This window comes from Panthera leo, chromosome B2, assembly GCF_018350215.1.
Source record: "Panthera leo isolate Ple1 chromosome B2, P.leo_Ple1_pat1.1, whole genome shotgun sequence".
NCBI lineage: Eukaryota > Metazoa > Chordata > Mammalia > Carnivora > Felidae > Panthera > Panthera leo.
This window is the reverse complement of record NC_056683.1, coordinates 50,209,555-50,228,567: the sequence shown is the minus strand read 5'-3', so window position 1 is coordinate 50,228,567 and position 19,013 is coordinate 50,209,555. Positions and strand designations below refer to the sequence as shown.

Genomic DNA, 19,013 nt, shown 5'->3' with positions numbered 1-19,013 from the left:
AGGGGGCCAGCGAGGTAGGTGGGGAGTTAGTGCTGGTTCCCACCAGTGTCTATCTAGTCTAGGGGAGGGAGAGCCCCTAGCACTCCTACCTTGTCCTCCACTAAGGTGTGAGAAGGGGGCTGTGGAGGAAACACAAGAGGGAGAGAAGCTGTCTCCACAGTTAGTTCTTAGGCCAGATTCCCTAGAAGGGCATCTGGACATCTGAGCAGTTCAAGCAGGATATAAATGCAATTTCTGGAAAATGTTTTGATTTTTTAGGAGTCGACATACTGCTCTGTCAGCTTTCCATAGTATTATTGGTTTGTCCAAATAGAGCAAAGGAAGGACATTCCTGAAGTTGAAAGGCTTCTGCGACAGGACTTGCAGAGAATAGGAGGAAAAGGTTACACAGCAAAAATTCCTCCTGGTTAGTTTTCTTTGGGTGGTAGGATTGCTTTTTGATTCTCTGTATATATTTTTTTATTTTAATTTTTGTTTTAATAAAGCACAGGAGCAGGGGAGAGGGGGCAGAGGGAGAGAATCTTAGGCAGGCTCCACACTCAGTGCAGAGCCTGGCGTGGGGCTGATTCCTACAACCCTGGGATCGTGACCTGAGCCAAAATCCAGAATTGAACGCTCAACTGACGGAGCCACCCAGGTGCCCCATTGTTTGTACATTCTAATATTCTCACAATACAGGTATATTGCTTTTGTATTGAAAACCTATGTACATAAAATTTGAAAAAATAGTATTTTCAGCTGCAAGGTAAATACGTAAAAGTTGCTTTAGTGGTCACCAGAGGGAAGCTTTGAACTTGGTATCCACTGGCTATATGCAGCAGGTCTTCTAATCCAGGCATGGGTGGCAAAGCAGAATCGACTCCCACTCTCCTTAGGAATCTATTTTCCTAGCTCTATTTGATTACGTCCAAATCAGATGTCCTCTTAACCTGTATGTCAAAACTAGTAGTCACATCATAAAGAGCTGCCTTCTCTAAGGCATTTTGCTTCTCTCTCTCTTTTCTACCTTGAGGAAAACATCATTTCTCAGATTGTTACACAAAGCCAACCTAAGCAGAAGTCTCTTCTCACACACACGCTGGATGCTTGGTTTTCATCTTTAACATAACACGTAGTAACTTTCTCCCACACCGAATTGTAGGAACTTGGGAAGCATCTCTTAATGTCAACATGAACTTGAAAGCAACTGGCTGCAGATGCTGATTTCTGAAAGGACGGGAGTCTTCAACCCCAGCTGTGTCTGAATGTCCAACAACAAAGCTGAGTCCAGGAGAGTTCTGCCACACACAAACTCTGAGACCACACAGCAATGGCATCATCATCAGGGAGGTAACACAGCACAGTGGCTGACTCTCTCCCCACTTTAATTCTGGACAGAGTTGGGCGTGGGTTGATATGATCATCTGCTGCTCTTTTAGGAACAAAGGTGCCCAGCTGAGTTTGTTGAAGGGCTCCAGGCCAGAGTTCAGTCTTTCTCAATGTCACACATCTGTAAGGTGCCTAGATGAGGCTGGAGTATGGAGAGTGACAATCTGTGGCCACATACGGAGACCACAGATACAAGGAGGCAGATTCCTAGACCTTCGCTGGCTACCCAGGGCTATGTTTTATTCCAACATTTAAAAAAGGCCATCTAAATACATTTTCTTGAAAGAAATGTTTATTATGTTTATTGGTCAAACAGTTTCAAACAAATCCAGAACAAGTTTTCACATTTTGAGCCTTTAGTGCAGAGAGACTATGTCATGCGTGAAAGAAATGCTGGTCCAGTGGAGCCCTTCCCTGATGCAATTAATATTGGGATGATCAGGCAGAAAGAGAATTATGTGACAGAGCTCTGCTCAGAAATCCTCTTGAAAAAGAACAGGATTTAAAGCTCATTTTAAGGTTTGTCACAACATAAATGTGCTTAAACAACTTGTAATCTCAACTTCTTAATTTCAAAACAAAATACCCCAGGTATCAACTATCCCTTTAAATAAAAAAAATAATCAATTTATACTCTTCTTAAAAGAACTCTAACAATGTAAAATAAGTTCCAATTCCATATATATATATATGTACATTTATAACTTAGGTGCTCTTTTGCTCTATATACTTTGATTCATGCAACAGTGACAGAGGACTGGACGGGAGGCCCTAGAGAGGCCTCTCCGAGAAAGCAGTGTAGCTCCTCACTCTGGCGAAGAACAAAGGGGTGTACATCTTGTCAATCTCAAAAGCAGTGACTGCAGTCTCACCAGTTGATCTGCAAGAAAGCACAAAAACACCAGTTACAAGGAAGTTGCAACTTATTTAAAATTCTTCCATCTTTATAGGGGAGGGCTTATCTTATATTTTAGTATTTTTAATTCATCTCAGTAAATTCTACATAACAGAGGCATGATAAAAGAAAACCACAGGCCCCAAATGGTGTCACTTAGACCGAGTTCCCAAACCAGGGCCTAATACATAAGCGAAATGCAATTTCAAATCAGTCAGGAATTTTATGATGGGCGCCCATGCGTCTGCCACATGGGCCCTCTCCATCCCCCAGAGGACGAGGTAATCTGCATGGGAAGACTCCCTGTTCTTTCCCTCTAAGTGAAAGCAGCATTGCCTGGGACAAGCCTTTTCCTTTGTTAATAACCTTCTTGTCCCCACCCTCCTACAAAAACCTTCCATTTTGTGCAACTCCTCCGACCTCCCCTCTACTTGTTAGATGGGATGCTGCCCAATTCGTAACTTATTTAAATAAAGCCAATTAGACATTTAAAGTGTACTTGGTTGAATTTTTGTCATTTAACACATTTGGTGGCAGCAACAGGATCCCAGGTGAATTTCCAGCAGCACTTGGGGACAATGAGAAACAGGTATGGTACCTGTGACCCTTTGAGTTCACTGCCTTTCTCACCATTTTCAGGGCTGTGGGTAAGTTCCTCTCAGTTCTGAGTTTTTTGTTGTTGATGTTCAAGCTCCCCATCTAGCTGGTTTTCCTTTACAGGGCAGGTCAGCTTGAGGTGGCAGAAGGGTCTGCCTGAGCCAAGCCCCTAGCCTTGCAGACCGCAATTTCCTGGTAGAAAAGCAAGGTTCCTCAGGAATTGGTGGTGGTGTGCACAGGGCCTTCTTACAGGCCGAAACACTGAGGTGCACGTTTGCCAGGATGGTTTTGTGCAGAAAAGGCTATCAATAGTGGGGATCTTGGAGGCCAAAAAGCCGCACGAATTGGTGGGTATGGGTGGAGCATTTAAAGGCTGTTAGAGGGCTCCCCACCTCAAGAAGTCTCCTGGGATAGAAGTTGGTCATGGAACAGGTTAGACAGGCACTAGGTCACCTACCAACCTCAAGAAACCTTCCAGGCAACAAAGTAGACTGTAAAACACACAGTTCCCAACCCCATGGTGCATCCCTTTTAGGTGTTGTTTCAACTTGGAGAAACCCAAAGTCCTAGCTAATGGGATCCTTAAATCCTACTAAGTCAAGCGTGCCATGTTCCAGCACACCTGCTTATTCCCTAAGAACTCTAGTCCCAGAAGTTTTAGATATCCAGCAAAAATGGCAAAATCCTCCTAAGCTTGTTTTGTATCTGAGGAACTTGGCTTGGTAACCATCAGGTTGGGTGCCCCAAAAGGCAGCTGAACACAAATGTGGGTTAACTCCGTGGCTAGGGTCCTACCAAACTGCCACCAGCCCTCAGAGGAATTACAACCTAGAACTACAATGGCCAGTATGGGGAACATGCCTATTAGATAAGATCATTTAAGAAGTACACTTGCAAGCAAGGGTTTCCAAATTAAACAGGATGGGAGACCTGTTTTCTGGCATGCAGAGGCTTTCAAAAGGTTTTAAAATTCCAAAATAGTTTCACTGAAAGATTTTATCACAGGAAGTTAATGAAAAATTAAACACAGAAAAGGTAACTATCTAAAACAAGACTTTTAAGACTGACATGACTCCTACTGCTTCCTCTCTGTCTTCCTTTGGGTACTCACTCTAGTCTGAATTTTTTCTTCCACTCTGAGAAGGCTAATAAAACCATAAACAAAATTCTGCCAAGTTAATGGCCTTACAGGTTCCCTGTTATCTACCTTCAATATCTACCTTCAAAGAAGGGCCCTCATGTGAACCTCTCTCAGAGTTGATGAAGCTGAGGGATTTTTCTCATAAGCTGCTACATTATTCTTTAAACAGTCAAGGGTAAACTGGCAGATACAGATACAGATCTTGCCAAAGTGATCCTAGAAAAACTGGCAGAAGCCAGCAAAAGGTGAAAATTCTTACTGGAACCAGCTCTTCCAAATCTGTCTGCCCAATTAAAGAGAAATAAAATCACACTGTCCCTTCCCTTCTAAATCCAGACCCATTGGTTATTGATCCCTTCTCTCCCAGGGACGGCTATTGCCTCCTTGCTGGTCTTGTTTTGTGTAACTGGTCTTGGTTTTCTGCCTGCCTGGAACATACAGGTTGTTGGTTCTTTCTTTTGGCCATCACTGTGAGTGGTTCTAGATTTGGGAAAGTTGATATCCCCTGCACTCTCTTTGGTGACCCATCTTATACCCGAGGGAGGCTGTTCAGTATTGCCAAAAATACTTAGAATTATGTACCGAGAGGGGAAAAAAAGCAAATTGAGGGCACTGTAGTTGGATAGATGGAGCAACCTATGATTTCATTTAAATTACAATCCAATTCTTTGAAGAACTGAAAGCAACTGGTCCTGATGTTACAAATCTTTACAAAACCAGAAATGTAGCTCTATAGGCAATCATGAGTTCACCTATGCCTCTAGCAATCCCCAAACTTGCCCTGTTTATCTCAAACAGCTTGTACATTATTGGCCTTAAGAAACCGAAGTTCCTCTAAAAGGAGCTTGCATTTTCCCCTGTACCTTTTAAATCTAAATGTTCAATGTTCTACCTGGTCTTCTCCAGAAACTCTTTAGTCCATCTCGTTAAAATGAAAATTTAAGGGAGATAATTCTTATCAAGAAAAAAATAAAACAAAGATTTTTTGGAATTTTAATTACCAAGGACAAGCACAAAACTTAATATCCAAAGACAGATATTAAAAAAAAAAAAAAAGCTTTACCCCCTAACCGGGTAACCTTAACCTATTCATCATCTACCAGAAAAACAAACTCACATCCAACTTTCATTAACTAGTAAATCCTGTACTGATTTCATAGCAGAAATTTCAAAACCAGCTCTAAGTCCCTGAGCCTGTCTGTTCACATGTGTCTACAAGTGTGTTATGTGTTACTTTCTATCTCCACATGGTATTGCTAAAATGAATTTCTTTTTTTTTTTTTTTTTTTTTTTTAATTTTTTTTTTTTATGTTTTATTTTATTTTTGAGACAGAGAGAGACAGAGCATGAGTGGGGGAGGGTTAGAGAGAGAGGGAGACACAGAATCCGAAGCAGGCTCCAGGCTCTGAGCGGTCAGCACAGAGCCCGACGCGGGGCTCGAACTCACAGACGGTGAGATCGTGACCTGGGCCGAAGTCGGAAGCGCAACCGACTGAGCCACCCAGGCGCCCCGCTAAAATGAATTTCTAAAAAAGCTCTACGTAGTTGGTTTGAAGGCAAGTGCCTGTAAGGATGGGTAGTCTGAAACTCAGAAAGAAACCCAAATGTTTAAGTTCACAGGTTTTGGGAAAATATTTGATACAAAAACTAGATTATGGTTGATGGCTTAATTAAAACAAACATGTTTTTAGTTATCAACATTAAATATAAAACTTACTCTACCTGAGTTTACTAGCTATTTTAAGTTCACGTTCTCTCTTATAAGATGTAGCCACACAAAACATAATAGCTTAGGATAATGGCTGACTTTAATGTCTAATGTTTAATAAAGTTCTTGTAGGTAATCTAAACATAATTCAGGATATTTCAAAAATAAAGACAAAAGTTTACAAATGAGCTTTTCAGCAATATTTTCCCTAAGTTTTTTATTTTTTATTTGGATAGTCTAAAACCTTGAAGTTTTACTGAGTTAGGTTAAATAAGTTAAAGTCATTAAATATGTAGGTCATTTCTAAATAAGAGAAAATTCTAAAACAATTAGTAAACATAGGCTTATCTACTTTTGGCTTCCTATTACAGAGAAACAAAAAGATATTTAAACAAGCTAATGCTACATTAAAAAATTTAAAAAGGTACATGCTTATAGAAATTCTAAAATATATTCATAAATATGCAAATTAAAAAAATCTAAGCTCACTTCTTAGTTTTCACTAGAAATTAAGGTTTCTTAAGGGTTAAGAATTCTAATATACGTAATTAAAGCCACTAAAAATAATTAGGGAAACATCTGTATATGCCAGGAAAAGTAGGATGTGTTTTTAGTAACAAAAGGTATGAGAAATGGAGATGTGTTTTTTGTTGAGGAAAAAGAAGTTTTATCCTAAAATGAAGCTGGTTGTTTAAAGGGAAAAAAAAATTTTAAAAAGGACAAAAAGTGTACAAAGAAGTGGTGGGGCCCTTGGGTAGCTCAGTCAGTTAAGCGTCCAACTTGGGCTTAGGTCATGATCTCACAGTTCATGGGTTCAAGCCCCGCGTCGGGCTCTGTGCTGACAGCTCAGAGCCTATAGCCTGCTTCGGATTCTGTGTCTCCTCTTCTCTCTGCCCCTCCCCTGCTCCTGCTATGTCTCTCTCTCTCTCTCAAAAATAAATAAAAAACATTAAAAAAAAAAAAAGTTTGTAAAAGGTTTGCAGAAAGAATCTTTGAAAAAGAATTTTAATGTGTGGTCAAGCTGGTTAAGATTAAAACTTATTTTAAAAAATGAGTTTTAGGGGTGCCTGGGTGGCACAGTCAGTTGAGTGTCCAACTTGATTTCGGCTCAGGTCATGATCCCAGGCTTGTGGGATCAAGCCCCCTGTCGGGCTCCACTCTGAGTGTGGAGCCTGCTTGGGAGTCTCTCTCCCCCTCTGCCCCTCTGTTCTCATGCTCTCTCCCTTACATAAAAACTAAATAAGTTTTAACACCAAAATAAGATGGTGCAAAATTAGAGTCTGGCTTTCTGTTAAGAAAAACAAAGTTTTCTTGGACTTTGGTCTGCTTTTGATAAGTTGCAAAAATGTCTTTACCTTTTAAATATTAAGTTTCATAATGATTTGTAATCCTATTTAGGCAAGTGCTTTAAAACCCTTTTTAAAAATTTTTGAAAAACTTCCAAAGGACCTGTTAAACTAATGAGGCTTACTTAGTATGTAAATTACATGGAAAGCATTGTCAAATGAGTTAACACTAAGCCTTCTCTATGTTTGTAAAATTGTGGCACATATGGATAAAGTCTACTCTGCTTCCATAAAAATGGCCCCTCATCACGAGACTCTTGTCATCCTGATGTCCTTGTGACATGGCAGCAGCCTGCTTCTAAACTGGAGAAATGGAGCTGAGTAAGCAATGACTGCAAATGAAACCAACACTTGGGCTATGGGAAACCCAAGATGGCCTCGTTCTTTCTGGCTCCCTGGCAAATCCCATTTTTTTTTTTTTTTTTTAAGTTTATCTATTTATTTTGAGAGGAAGACAGCAAAAGCAAAGGAGGAGCAGAGAGAAAGAAACAGAATCCCAAGCAGGCTCTGCGCTGTCAGCACGGAGCCTGATGCAGGGCTCAAGCCCACAGACTGTGAGATCATGACCTGAGCCGAGATCAAGAGTTGGACACTTACCTGACTGCACCACCCAGGTGCCCCACAAATCCCATTTTTCAATTGTTGCATTCCTACCACAGGACATTTAAAAAGACTCAAATTATAAACAGACATTGATAGACTGGTTTTGTAATTTTATAGATGTTTATCAGCAATATTTGACCTGACTGGTCACCACCACTCCCCTCCTCCCAAAAATCTACTTTTGTTCCCAGAAGCCTTAAACCTCCACCCTCTGGACTCAGAATACTTGCAGCTGGACTTCATTCAGTTGCCACTTAGAATGGGTTATCAAGAAATGTGTTTTTGTTATTATACGGGTGGTTTCTAGATGGGTCATGACTGCTGTAAGACAGATGCCCTCGCAGGAAAAAATAAGTAACATTAAAAAATGTGTTTCCCGGGGCGCCTGGGTGGCGCAGTCGGTTAAGCGTCCAACTTCAGCCAGGTCACGATCTCGCAGTCCGTGAGTTCGAGCCCCGCGTCAGGCTCTGGGCTGATGGCTCGGAGCCTGGAGCCTGTTTCTGATTCTGTGTCTCCCTCTCTCTCTGCCCCTCCCCCGTTCATGCTCTGTCTCTCTCTGTCCCAAAAATAAATAAAAAACGTTGAAAAAAAAAAAAATTTAAAAAAAAAAAAAAAAATGTGTTTCCCATTTGGGGTATACCTTCCACTTCATCTCCAGTGATCAAAGCAGCCATTTCACCTGACTAATCATACGAGCCTTAATGAAAACCCTACAAACTTCTTGGAATTCTTAATGAAACCTTACAAACTTCTTGGAATTCTATTAGTACACAACCTTCTGCTGAACCCCTGTTGTCTCATGCTCATATAACCAGCTACTACAAGTCTCTAATGTCTTGTGTTCAAGCCTGACATCAAAAGGTTCAAGAAGCTTCTGGATCCCAGTTCAGAGAAACCTGTTGATCACAGTTTAGAGCTTGGTGACTACATAAACGTCAGAGGAAAACAACCCTCCAGCCCCACTGGAAAAGGACCTTACCAGGAGTACCAGGTGCTCCTGACCACTGACCCTGCTCCAAAACTAAAAAGTATTAAGCCCTGCGTACACATCACACAATTAGAGAAGGCTCCACCTGACACCTGGTCCTGTACAGATGCTGGAGACCTCTGTATCAAATTGACAAGGAAAAGACGTAGCTGACATCAAGGTAGACTCCTTCCTTCCCAGATGATGGATCAACACCTCATATGCTAACTAAACGTAAACGCCTTTCTCCTCTTCGCCTTTCCTTCACTCTGGCATTGGCCTGGAAAGTTAACACCCTCATCTGTATCTCCTAGGCCATTGCTAAGGGAGATGGGGTGTATAACCTCTGGAATTTCTCTAAATTTACACTGTTGAATTAAAGAAGACCTATGAAGAGACATTCATGATTCAGATTCACTCCTTTTCACAGGTCCCTATTTTCTTGGTTAGGGATAAATATAAATGAGGCTATGATCAAGAACTTCTTAATTCTCAAAAGTATTGCAAAATCTGCTGCTAAAGCAGTAGCACAACAGAGATCCTTAGACTCTCTAGCCAAAATTGTCCTTGATTATCTTTTAGCTGAACATCTTGTGTTGTGGCCAACACCACCCACTGTGACTGGATTAAGAACACTTAGGGGGAAGTTAAAACTCAATTATATAAGATCACTGAGCAAGCCCCTGGGCTTAAAAAGATGACTCCTTCAGCAGGGTCTCTGACTTGTTTTTTCTTGGTTTGAGTCTTGGAGACCATGGCTCTAAAGTATACTCCCACTATTGGGTATTATCCTTATAGTAATAATCCCTTTGATGCATTATCTTCTCTCAAAATCTTTGAATGTATGTTCACAGCCACTGATCAGCAAGCAAATAATCTCCTAAGACTGGAATGTGAACCTGAAGCTGTGACCTAGCAACATCACAGAGATTAAGGAAAAGAATCAGGAGCTATAGGTACCACACAAAGGATCTACAAAAGCTGTGAGAAGTACAGAATGGTAATTGACAGTTGGTGCTAATGCCTTAAATTTTTAATCACATCTCTCAGTTAAGCTGAGAGTCTGATCAAAAGGGGGAACTGTTAAAGGGGGAACTATTAAGAAAACCACAGGTCCAAAATGGCATCATCAGAATGAGCTCCCAAACTGGGGCTTAATACGTAATTTAACTGCAGTTTCCACCTCCCTCAGAAATGTAGTCTTAACTGGTCAGTCAGGAATTTTCTGATGGTACCAAGGAGTCTGCCACATGGGCCCTCTGCAATCCCCAAAGTAAGATGAGGTAGTCTGCATAAGACACCTGGCTTTTCCCTCTAAGGGAAAGTGTCCTTGCTTGAAACAATCCTTTTCTTTTGTTAATAACCTTCTTGCTTGGCTCTCCTATAAAACCTTCCATTTTGTACAACTCCTCAGAGCTCCCCATTCATGAATCTTTCAATAAAGCCAATTAAATCTTTAAAATTTACTTGGTTATCTAATAGGCATATTATTAAAAAATTGATAAATTTAGGGGCACCTGTGTGGCTCAGTTAAGCAGCCAACTTCACAGCTCAGGTCATGATCTCACGGTTTGTGAGTTCAAGCCCCATGTCGGGCTCTGTGCTGACAGCTTAGAGCCTGGAGCCTGCTTCAGATTCTGTGTCTCCTTCTCTCTCTGCCCCTCCCCTCCTCTTTCTCTCTCCAAAATAAATAAATATTAAAAAAAAATTTTTTTAACTGACAAATTTAGAAAAGTACAAAGAAAAATCACTCATAATTCCATCACCTAGACATAGCATATGAATTACAGTTGACCCTTGAACAACGCAGGGTTAAGGGTGCCAACCTCCCACACAGTCAAAAATCTGCATATAACTTTTGAGTCCCCCAAAACAGAACTATTAATGACCTACTGCTGACTCGAAACCTTTCCAGTTACAAACAGTCGATTAATACATATTATGTATGCTATATGCATTATACACTATAATCTTACAATAAAGTAAGCTAGAGAAGAGGCAAAGTTATTAAGAAAATCATAAGAAAAATACATTTAAAGTACTCTATTTATTGAAAAAAATCCACATATAAGTGGATTCATGCAGCTCAAACCCATGTTGTTCAAGGGTCAACTGTACTTCCTTCCAAGGACCTTAACCTGTCTATTGAGCTTTTCTATTGAGATCATACTGTTAGTAATCCTGCTTCTAATTTAACATTCTGACATATGCATTTCCTCCTATCAATAAATACACTTCAGAAGTCATTTTTAGTTCCTGTGTAATATTTCACTGTCTGCCTATATCACAATTTACTTAATAACAATCCCCTTTTTTTGGAGATTTAGGTTGTTTTCACTGTTTGGTAATTAAAAATAATATGATATTTTTTTATTATATCCTTTGAACAAATTTCTAAGAATAGAAATTCTAAGTTAAAGACTATAGGCATTTTAAGGATCTTGTTAAAATGTAATTTATAAAGAATTATAGTCCTATAATAGAATTTAATGACTTAAATATTTGCATGATCAACAGCATGATCACAGTTCAGAGGGAGAAGAAGCAGGTGACAAGTTAAACTACTATAGCCTTTTATTTGTCTCCAAAAAGGTGAGAAATAAACAAAGGCTGAAAATTCAAGTGACTTTATAAATACTGTAAGGAAATCAATGTTATCATTAGCAGTTATAGATGACACCTATCATGTCCTTTTTCTCCTAAAACGTGATGCTATTTGTTTGGTTTTACTCTGGGTTTGGTATCTTTCTTTAAAAAGAAAAAAAAAATTCCACTGCACAATTTTACTAAGTGAAGCAAAAGAGGAGGTATAGGACTGGTAGGTAAGAATTAAAAGAAAGAAAAATGCTTTCTCAGTTCTCAGGACCTTTCATATGAGTGGGGGGAAAGTTCCTTGTAAGGTGGAAAAAAGACGCAGAAAGTTTTCGACCCTGTGAAAACTCAAGGCTATGAGGTAGGTTAATAGGAGATGACCTCAAAACTTGTCTCTGAGAATTTTGGATTCAATTTTGGAACGGAGAACCCTCGACCACACACCAATATTCCTTTAAACCTAGCAACAGTGAACCTCAACATCCACACAAATTGCTCTTTCTCTTATCTCTGTACGCTCCTTTCTCACACACATTCTTCTGCTCATTAACTATTTCACACAGGTAATCCTAACATGAAGAGCTTTAAATTAGGAATGACCTGATAGTTTTGGCTTTCGAACACAGATCTTTTTAGAAGACTTATTACTCTTCTACCTACCATTTTATTAAAATCAGTGTATAATCCCTGAGAATAAACACAATGGAAATAAGTAAAAAAAATGGTAAGACTGAAACCCAGGGGAAGAAAACAGATCTAGTGTTTTAAAAGTGCCTTGAGTAAGTCAACGAGTAAGTAATGCACGGATGGCTTTGAGTGACTGAGTACCATTCTGCTTGAGGAGCTCGACTTTCACTTCCAAAGTGGCGGCACCGGTTCCCATTCCCAGGGGCAATGGAAAGAGCTCCGCCTCCTGGTCCACTCTCAGTTTATCTCCTTTCAGCAAGTTTCTTGGTTTGCAGTTGTTGTTTTGGTTTTTGAATGCCTGACAGAATAACACTGCCATAGAAAAGACTGTCATTTTCTGGGCAGGTGACCCCCACCCAGAAAACGGAAGAACATGACCAGCTTGAACGAGCAGCACTAACTACCACACTGAGAGTTCTCTAGGTAAGTACAACAGACTTGAGCGCATCTATGGGAGCACGTAACACTCTGTAACGTAATGCTGTTTTACAATGTAATGTCAACTCTGGAGGAACTTGAAAGCTATGTGAGGGTTTTCTAAGCCTGACATGAAGTACACATTTATTGTGTAACTCTAGTATTTGTATCACATTCACCTACTTGTATGTAACATGACAAGAATGATGTATCCAGATGAGTTTGTTGAACCTCTGGTGGCCACTGGAACACAGCTGTAGCCCCACATGAAAACTCTGATCTGCTTCTGGTACGGGGACACGACGGAAGTATCTGTATTTATAGTCAAGTGGTTTCTGTAAAAGAAAAAGTATGTAAGCCATAATGAAACCTCAACTCACTGACACGTAGAAATATCATAGGAATACATTATGCAAGAGTGATGCTAAAAGTAACATGGCATCTGCACAGAGCAGAGGTGTCCTGAGTATCAAATAAGAATGTGTATGAGCGCTCTGACAAATGTTAAAGCACTCTAAAGTAAGGTTTTCTATCATCGACTTAGTTAATCATCACAGTAACCCCAAGTGTTAAATATGATTGTACATTGCTAGTTAATGGCTAAAAGAATGAAGACCTAGGGAGGTCAAACAAGTTAATCAAAATTACACAGCAGTTGCAGCGTTGGAAATGAAAACTGCTATCTTCTACATGTAAGCCCAGTACTTCTTTCTACTGAAAACACAATTTTTAAGGAGGCAAAGGGATGAACTGGTGAAAGATGTAGAAAAAGCATAGAGTAGAACTTAACTTTTGTGGTAAGTCAATGAAGAAATAGATGTGGACAAGGTTCATTAGAATCACACTTTTGCAAATACTATTGCTAATGACACAAGAATGCCATCACTATACATGGTTTCAGTGTATCATATTCTGAAGAGAAAATTGGAACTCAATGTAGGCAGTTCCTAAACTCTTTTATTAGATAAAACCTAAATAACAAGGGCCTCACATTTTGACCTTAGGAAGCTCATGGCCAACATCACAACCATAGCAGCCACCTCTGCCCCTCAGACTGCTGCCCAGATTCCTGTAGCCTACCTGAGGCAGGCAGAGAAGCCGGCAACAGATGGCCACAAGGTGAAGGGACTCCGATGAAACCCTGCCCTAACTATCTCAACACATGATGCCAAGGAAGAGAGGAGGATCTGATGGGAGGAAAACGTTCAAAAACTACATTAATTATAAAAGCATTAGGCAAGTCTTTATTCCAACTACGTCACAACCGACTACTCAGGTGTATGGACTCCTTGGGCATACATTTTTAAAACCAGGACTGAAAAACACATATGGAGAAAAGTTGTGAAAAAAATTAGGCCCTCAATGTATTAAAGACAGTTAAAAGTAATCTGGAATGTAATAATTCAATAGTCACATTTGCTTGGCATTTTTTTCCTTATATAAACACAGGAAGATGGCACAAAAACAGACACATAGACCAATGGAATAGAATAGAAACCCCAGAACTAGACCCACAAACGTATGGCCAACTCATCTTTGACAAAGCAGGAAAGAACATCCAATGGAAAAAAGACAGTCTCTTTAACAAATGGTGCTGGGAGAACTGGACAGCAACATGCAGAAGGTTGAAACTAGACCACTTTCTCACACCATTCACAAAAATAAACTCAAAATGGATAAAGGACCTGAATGTGAGACAGGAAACCATCAAAACCTTAGAGGAGAAAGCAGGAAAAGACCTTTCTGACCTCAGCCGTAGCAATCTCTTACTCGACACATCCCCAAAGGCAAGGGAATTAAAAGCAAAAGTGAATTACTGGGACCTTATGAAGATAAAAAGCTTCTGCACAGCCAAGGAAACAACCAACAAAACTAAAAGGCAACCAACGGAATGGGAAAAGATATTTGCAAATGACATATCGGACAAAGGGTTAGTATCCAAAATCTATAAAGAGCTCACCAAACTCCACACCCGAAAAACAACCCAGTGAAGAAATGGGCAGAAAACATGAATAGACACTTCTCTAAAGAAGACATCCGGATGGCCAACAGGCACATGAAAAGATGTTCAACGTTGCTCCTTATCAGGGAAATACAAATCAAAACCACACTCAGATATCACCTCACGCCAGTCAGAGTGGCCAAAATGAACAAATCAGGACACTATAGATGCTGGAGAGGATGTGGAGAAATGGGAACCCTCTTGCACTGTTGGTGGGAATGCAAATTGGTGCAGCCGCTCTGGAAAGCAGTGTGGAGGTTCCTCAGAAAATTAAAAATAGACCTACCCTATGACCCAGCAATAGCACTGCTAGGAATTTATCCAAGGGATACAGGAGTACTGATGCATAGGGGCACTTGTACCCCAATGTTTATAGTAGCACTCTCAACAATAGCCAAATAATGGAAAGAGCCTAAATGTCCATCAACTGATGAATGGATAAAGAAATTGTGGTTTATATACACAATGGAATACTACGTGGCAATGAGAAAGAATGAAATATGGCCTTTTGTAGCAACGTGGATGGAACTGGAGAGTGTGATGCTAAGTGAAATAAGCCATATAGAGAAAGACAGATACCATATGGTTTCACTCTTATGTGGATCCTGAGAAACTTAACAGAAACCCATGGGGGAGAGAAAGGAAAAAAAAAAAAAAAAAAGAGTTTAGAGTGGGAGAGAGCCAAAGCATAAGAGACTGTTAAAAACTGAGAACAAACTGAGGGTTGATGGGGGGTGGGAGGGAGGGGAGGGTGGGTGATGGGTATTGAGGAGGGCACCTTTTGGGATGAGCACTGGGTGTTGTATGGAAACCAATCTGACAGTAAATTTCATATATTAAAAAAAAAAATAAATAAATAAATAAACATTAAAAGAACAAAAACAAAACAAAACAAAAAAAAAACCACAGGAAGAAGGAAATTATCTTTAGCTTATTTCCAGTATAAACTGATTGATTCTCGGGGTTCCTGGGTGGCTGAGATAGTTTCGCATCCAACTTTTGATTTTGGCTCTGGTCACAATCTTATGGTTCATGAGTTTGAGCACTGCAACAGGCTCTGCGCCGACAGTGAGGAGCCTTCTTGGGATGCTCCTCCTCTCCCTCTCTCTGCCCCTCCCCTGCTCATGTTCTCTGTCTCTCAAAATAAATAAACTTAAAAAATTGAATTCTCTGTAAACGTATCCTTGAGAAAGAATCATCTGTGTGAGCTAACTTAAGAACAAAATCCCTTATGATTCAAAATGAGAACAGCTAAAAACATATTCAGGTATGATTTTACTAGTTATTTCATAGGATATTTTGGGTTTACATTTTCATGTGTAAAAAGCCTGGACTAGAACAAGAAATCATTTAGAGAAAAACAAGCGAATCCATAATTCAAAATACCCCACATTTTAGAAAACCTTCCAGCTCTGTTTAAAGAGATGCTATAAGTCAACATACATTTTGTGAAACGTATAAATTATAAAACACAATTTTGTTATCCTTTCTAATCAAGAATTCTTAAATGAGTAGGGTACTGAAATGAAGAGAGAACTGCCAATTCCACCTTGTATACTCACTTCTTCTTTTTTCTTAGTTATCACAGCAAATACTTTGGTCTGATTGTCTGTATCTTGTGACAAGCGGTAATGACCCAGTAGAATTGCATCAGTTCTAAAAATTAAAAAATACAAGTTAAGTCCATTAATCAGTTATTGTATGTATTTAAATAACCTAGGAAGTAATATATTACAATAGTAGTTACTCAACTTGCCCGAGAAGAATCAACTAGGATGTGAATAAAGCTAGTTTGGTAAGGTTCCAAAGACCTACTGAACTGTCCTCTCTAGAGCGATGCCCAGGAATTAGTATTGTTCACAAGGGCTCTTGCGGAGTGCTGTTTTAATCATGCAGTACTAACTTAAGGAAGCACTGGATGACATTAACCTGCAGGTATCCATATAAAATGTGGGCTGGATAGAGAACTACAGAAAAATACTACCTGGTATTCCTAGTTCTTAAACGAGGAACAATGGACTGAGGCTCCTCAGGGGTTGTCAACATCATCATGTGGCCATCAGGGAAGAACCTTATGTACCTGTGTAAAAAGAAAAAGAACACCAAAAAACACCACACACACACAAAGTATAAAACATGTCCTTGTTTTCTAGCCCTAAACCTGTTCTCTGCTGTGAAATCAAAACAGAAATACCATGGGTCAAAAACTGACAAAACATCATTAAAACAAACACTATTGACAACCTGTGAGGCCAGCACAATAGAAGTGAAGGCATTTTATTATCTTTCTCAGAGGGAACTGTTTAACTTTCAGTTTTACTCCTGAATAAAAATATTCCTCTATTAAAGCACTTTTCCTAAAGCACTAATTAATATAAAAAGTGAGCTCTAATGATAATACACAGTAGTTAACAGGTCTACTTATTCCTCTTTTTTATGTTTATTTATTTTTAAGAGAGTGAGATAGTGCGAGGTGGGGGACAGAGAGAGAGAGGGGGACAGAGGATCCAAAGCAGGCTCTGCACTGACAGCAGAGAGCTCGATGTGAGGCTCAAACTCATGAACCACGAGATCATGACCTGGGCTAAAGTCGGACGGTTAACCAACTGAGTCACCCAGGTGCCCCATGTCTACTTATTTCTCAATGATGATAACATCTGATGGATAGTAAAGATGAATAATAGCAAAAGCTATGTGAAAGGCAAATGAATGAGTACACCAAAAGCAAAAAACAAGAACTCTAGAACATAAAACAATTCTGGGGCACCTGGGTAGCTCAGTCCGTTAAGTGCCTGACTCTTGATTTCAGCTCAGGTCATGATCTCACGGTTTCTTGAGTTCAAGCTCCACATCGGGCTCTGTGCTGTGTAGAGTCTGCTTGAGATTGTCTGTCTGTCTGTCTGTCTGTCTCTCTCTCTCTCTCCCCCCTAACACTGTCTCTGTCTCTCTCAAAATAAATAAATAAACTTTAAAAAATTTAAGAAAAGAAAAACATAAAACGATTCTTAGATTTAGAGGCTAGGAGGAATTAAATCATGTGCATTAACCTATTAGTTCTTCAAGTGCAGGTCCTATTATAATACTGGATAAAAAAATACTGAGGGTCATTCTATAGATAAATGCAAAAGCCACAGAGAACAGCTTCCTACTAATGAACTAATACTTGGAGAGAGAGAATTTTTCACTCACTCAGTTTACTACAGTTGTACCTGTAATATTCCACTTGGTGCCAGGCTCTATAGAAACCATCAAGAGACTGTTCCCCTTGACGAATATATGTCGTTTTGCTGATATACACTCCTATAAAAAAGAAAGTTGTTTTTTTTTTAAGTAGGAACACAAACAAAAATTTTATAGTTACAAGCACATAACATGTTTCTAGTTTTAATTTTACTGTGGTTTCCTTTAAATATGATCAGAGGACTAACGTCTGTTACAGAAAATGAAGACTATGTATTTATCAAAATCAGCAGGACAGACCACTATTTCTTCTCAGTTCTAAAGAGTTCAACTTACCATCAAACCGGACACGGGGCCTTTCTAAAAACATCTCTCTCCAGGATGTGTATGGAACAAGTTTAACACAGCTTCTGCCCCAAACTTTCAAGCAGGCCAAACGCCATATTTCAGGGTCTCTAGGTGATAAAACATAACATCAATTTATAAAAAAGGCTAAGTCCATCTATGCAGATACAAGAAATATCTCTGCTACTAGCAATCATCTTCTATTCAGCAAGAACTTGTTGAGCTCCTACAAGTCACTGTCTGGGTTCTGGAGATAGACTGATAGACATGGCTAAGGCCCTGCTGGTTTATTGGTGGGAAAGCAAACAAAACTAAGAAAACAGAAAAGTTTCAGGTAGTGTGCCCAGTGTAAGAAAAAATGAAGCAGGGTAAACAGACAAGAAATGCAGTGGGGAAATAGAGACAATTTCAGATATAGTGGCCGGGAAAGAACCCTGGGCAGAAGCCATAGCAAGTGCAAGGCCCTTGGGTAGGAGTGTGACTGGCACACTCAACAAGGACCATGAGGTTGCAGCAAACTAAGCAAGGTTAACAGACTACATGATTAGAGAGGCAGTCAAGGGCAGGGGAGGTAACAGCTTGCAGGCTATTTAGGTGAGACAGATGCCACTGAAGAGCTCTGAGTATGATTTAATGCTTTTACCGGGTTTTGGGGTTTTTTTCCAATTTAAGTTTATTTATTTTGAGGGAGAGAAAGCATGGGCAGGGGGCAGAGAGATGGGGGAGAGAGAGAAGCACTAGCAGGCTCCACACTGTCAGTGCAGAGCCTGATGTGGGGCTCAAAGTCACAACCCGTGAGATCATGACCCTAGCTGTAACCAAGAGTTGGATGCTTAATCAACTGAGCCACCCAGGCGCCCAGACTTATGCTTTTAAAAGATCACTCTGGTAGTCTGGAAAATATGCTCTAGGGGTGTCACAGTGGAAGCAGGCCACTGCCGTAACTCAGACCAGGTATAACTGTGGCTGACCAAGAAGGGTACTTGGAGAAGGGTGAAATGGTCAGACTGGAGGTCTACTTTTAAGGCAGCACCAACAAGACTGTTATGGGGTTAGTGTAGAAAAACTAAGCAAAAGATATACTGAATATCGACAGGATTCCGATACAGCTCAAAATACTTTTAACTCTATCTGTAACTTGAAATATTCAGTTTTAAAGATGTAA

At 39.9% G+C, this 19,013-nt stretch overlaps 1 protein-coding gene across 1 annotated transcript in view; it reads right to left on the bottom strand.

Moving 5' to 3' along the window:
* Positions 1–1,642: 1,642 nt before the first annotated feature.
* FBXO9 (F-box protein 9) overlaps positions 1,643–19,013 on the bottom strand; it is a 47,068-nt gene continuing 29,697 nt past the window's right edge. The window contains exons 8-13 of the mRNA XM_042939053.1: positions 17,840–17,958; positions 17,533–17,623; positions 16,308–16,403; positions 15,886–15,979; positions 12,505–12,656; positions 1,643–2,248 (exon numbers count right to left, since the gene is read on the bottom strand). Of these exons, the coding sequence (XP_042794987.1) occupies positions 2,140–2,248; positions 12,505–12,656; positions 15,886–15,979; positions 16,308–16,403; positions 17,533–17,623; positions 17,840–17,958 (661 nt within the window). The 3' untranslated portion in view covers positions 1,643–2,139. The remainder of the gene's footprint in view (positions 2,249–12,504; positions 12,657–15,885; positions 15,980–16,307; positions 16,404–17,532; positions 17,624–17,839; positions 17,959–19,013) is intronic.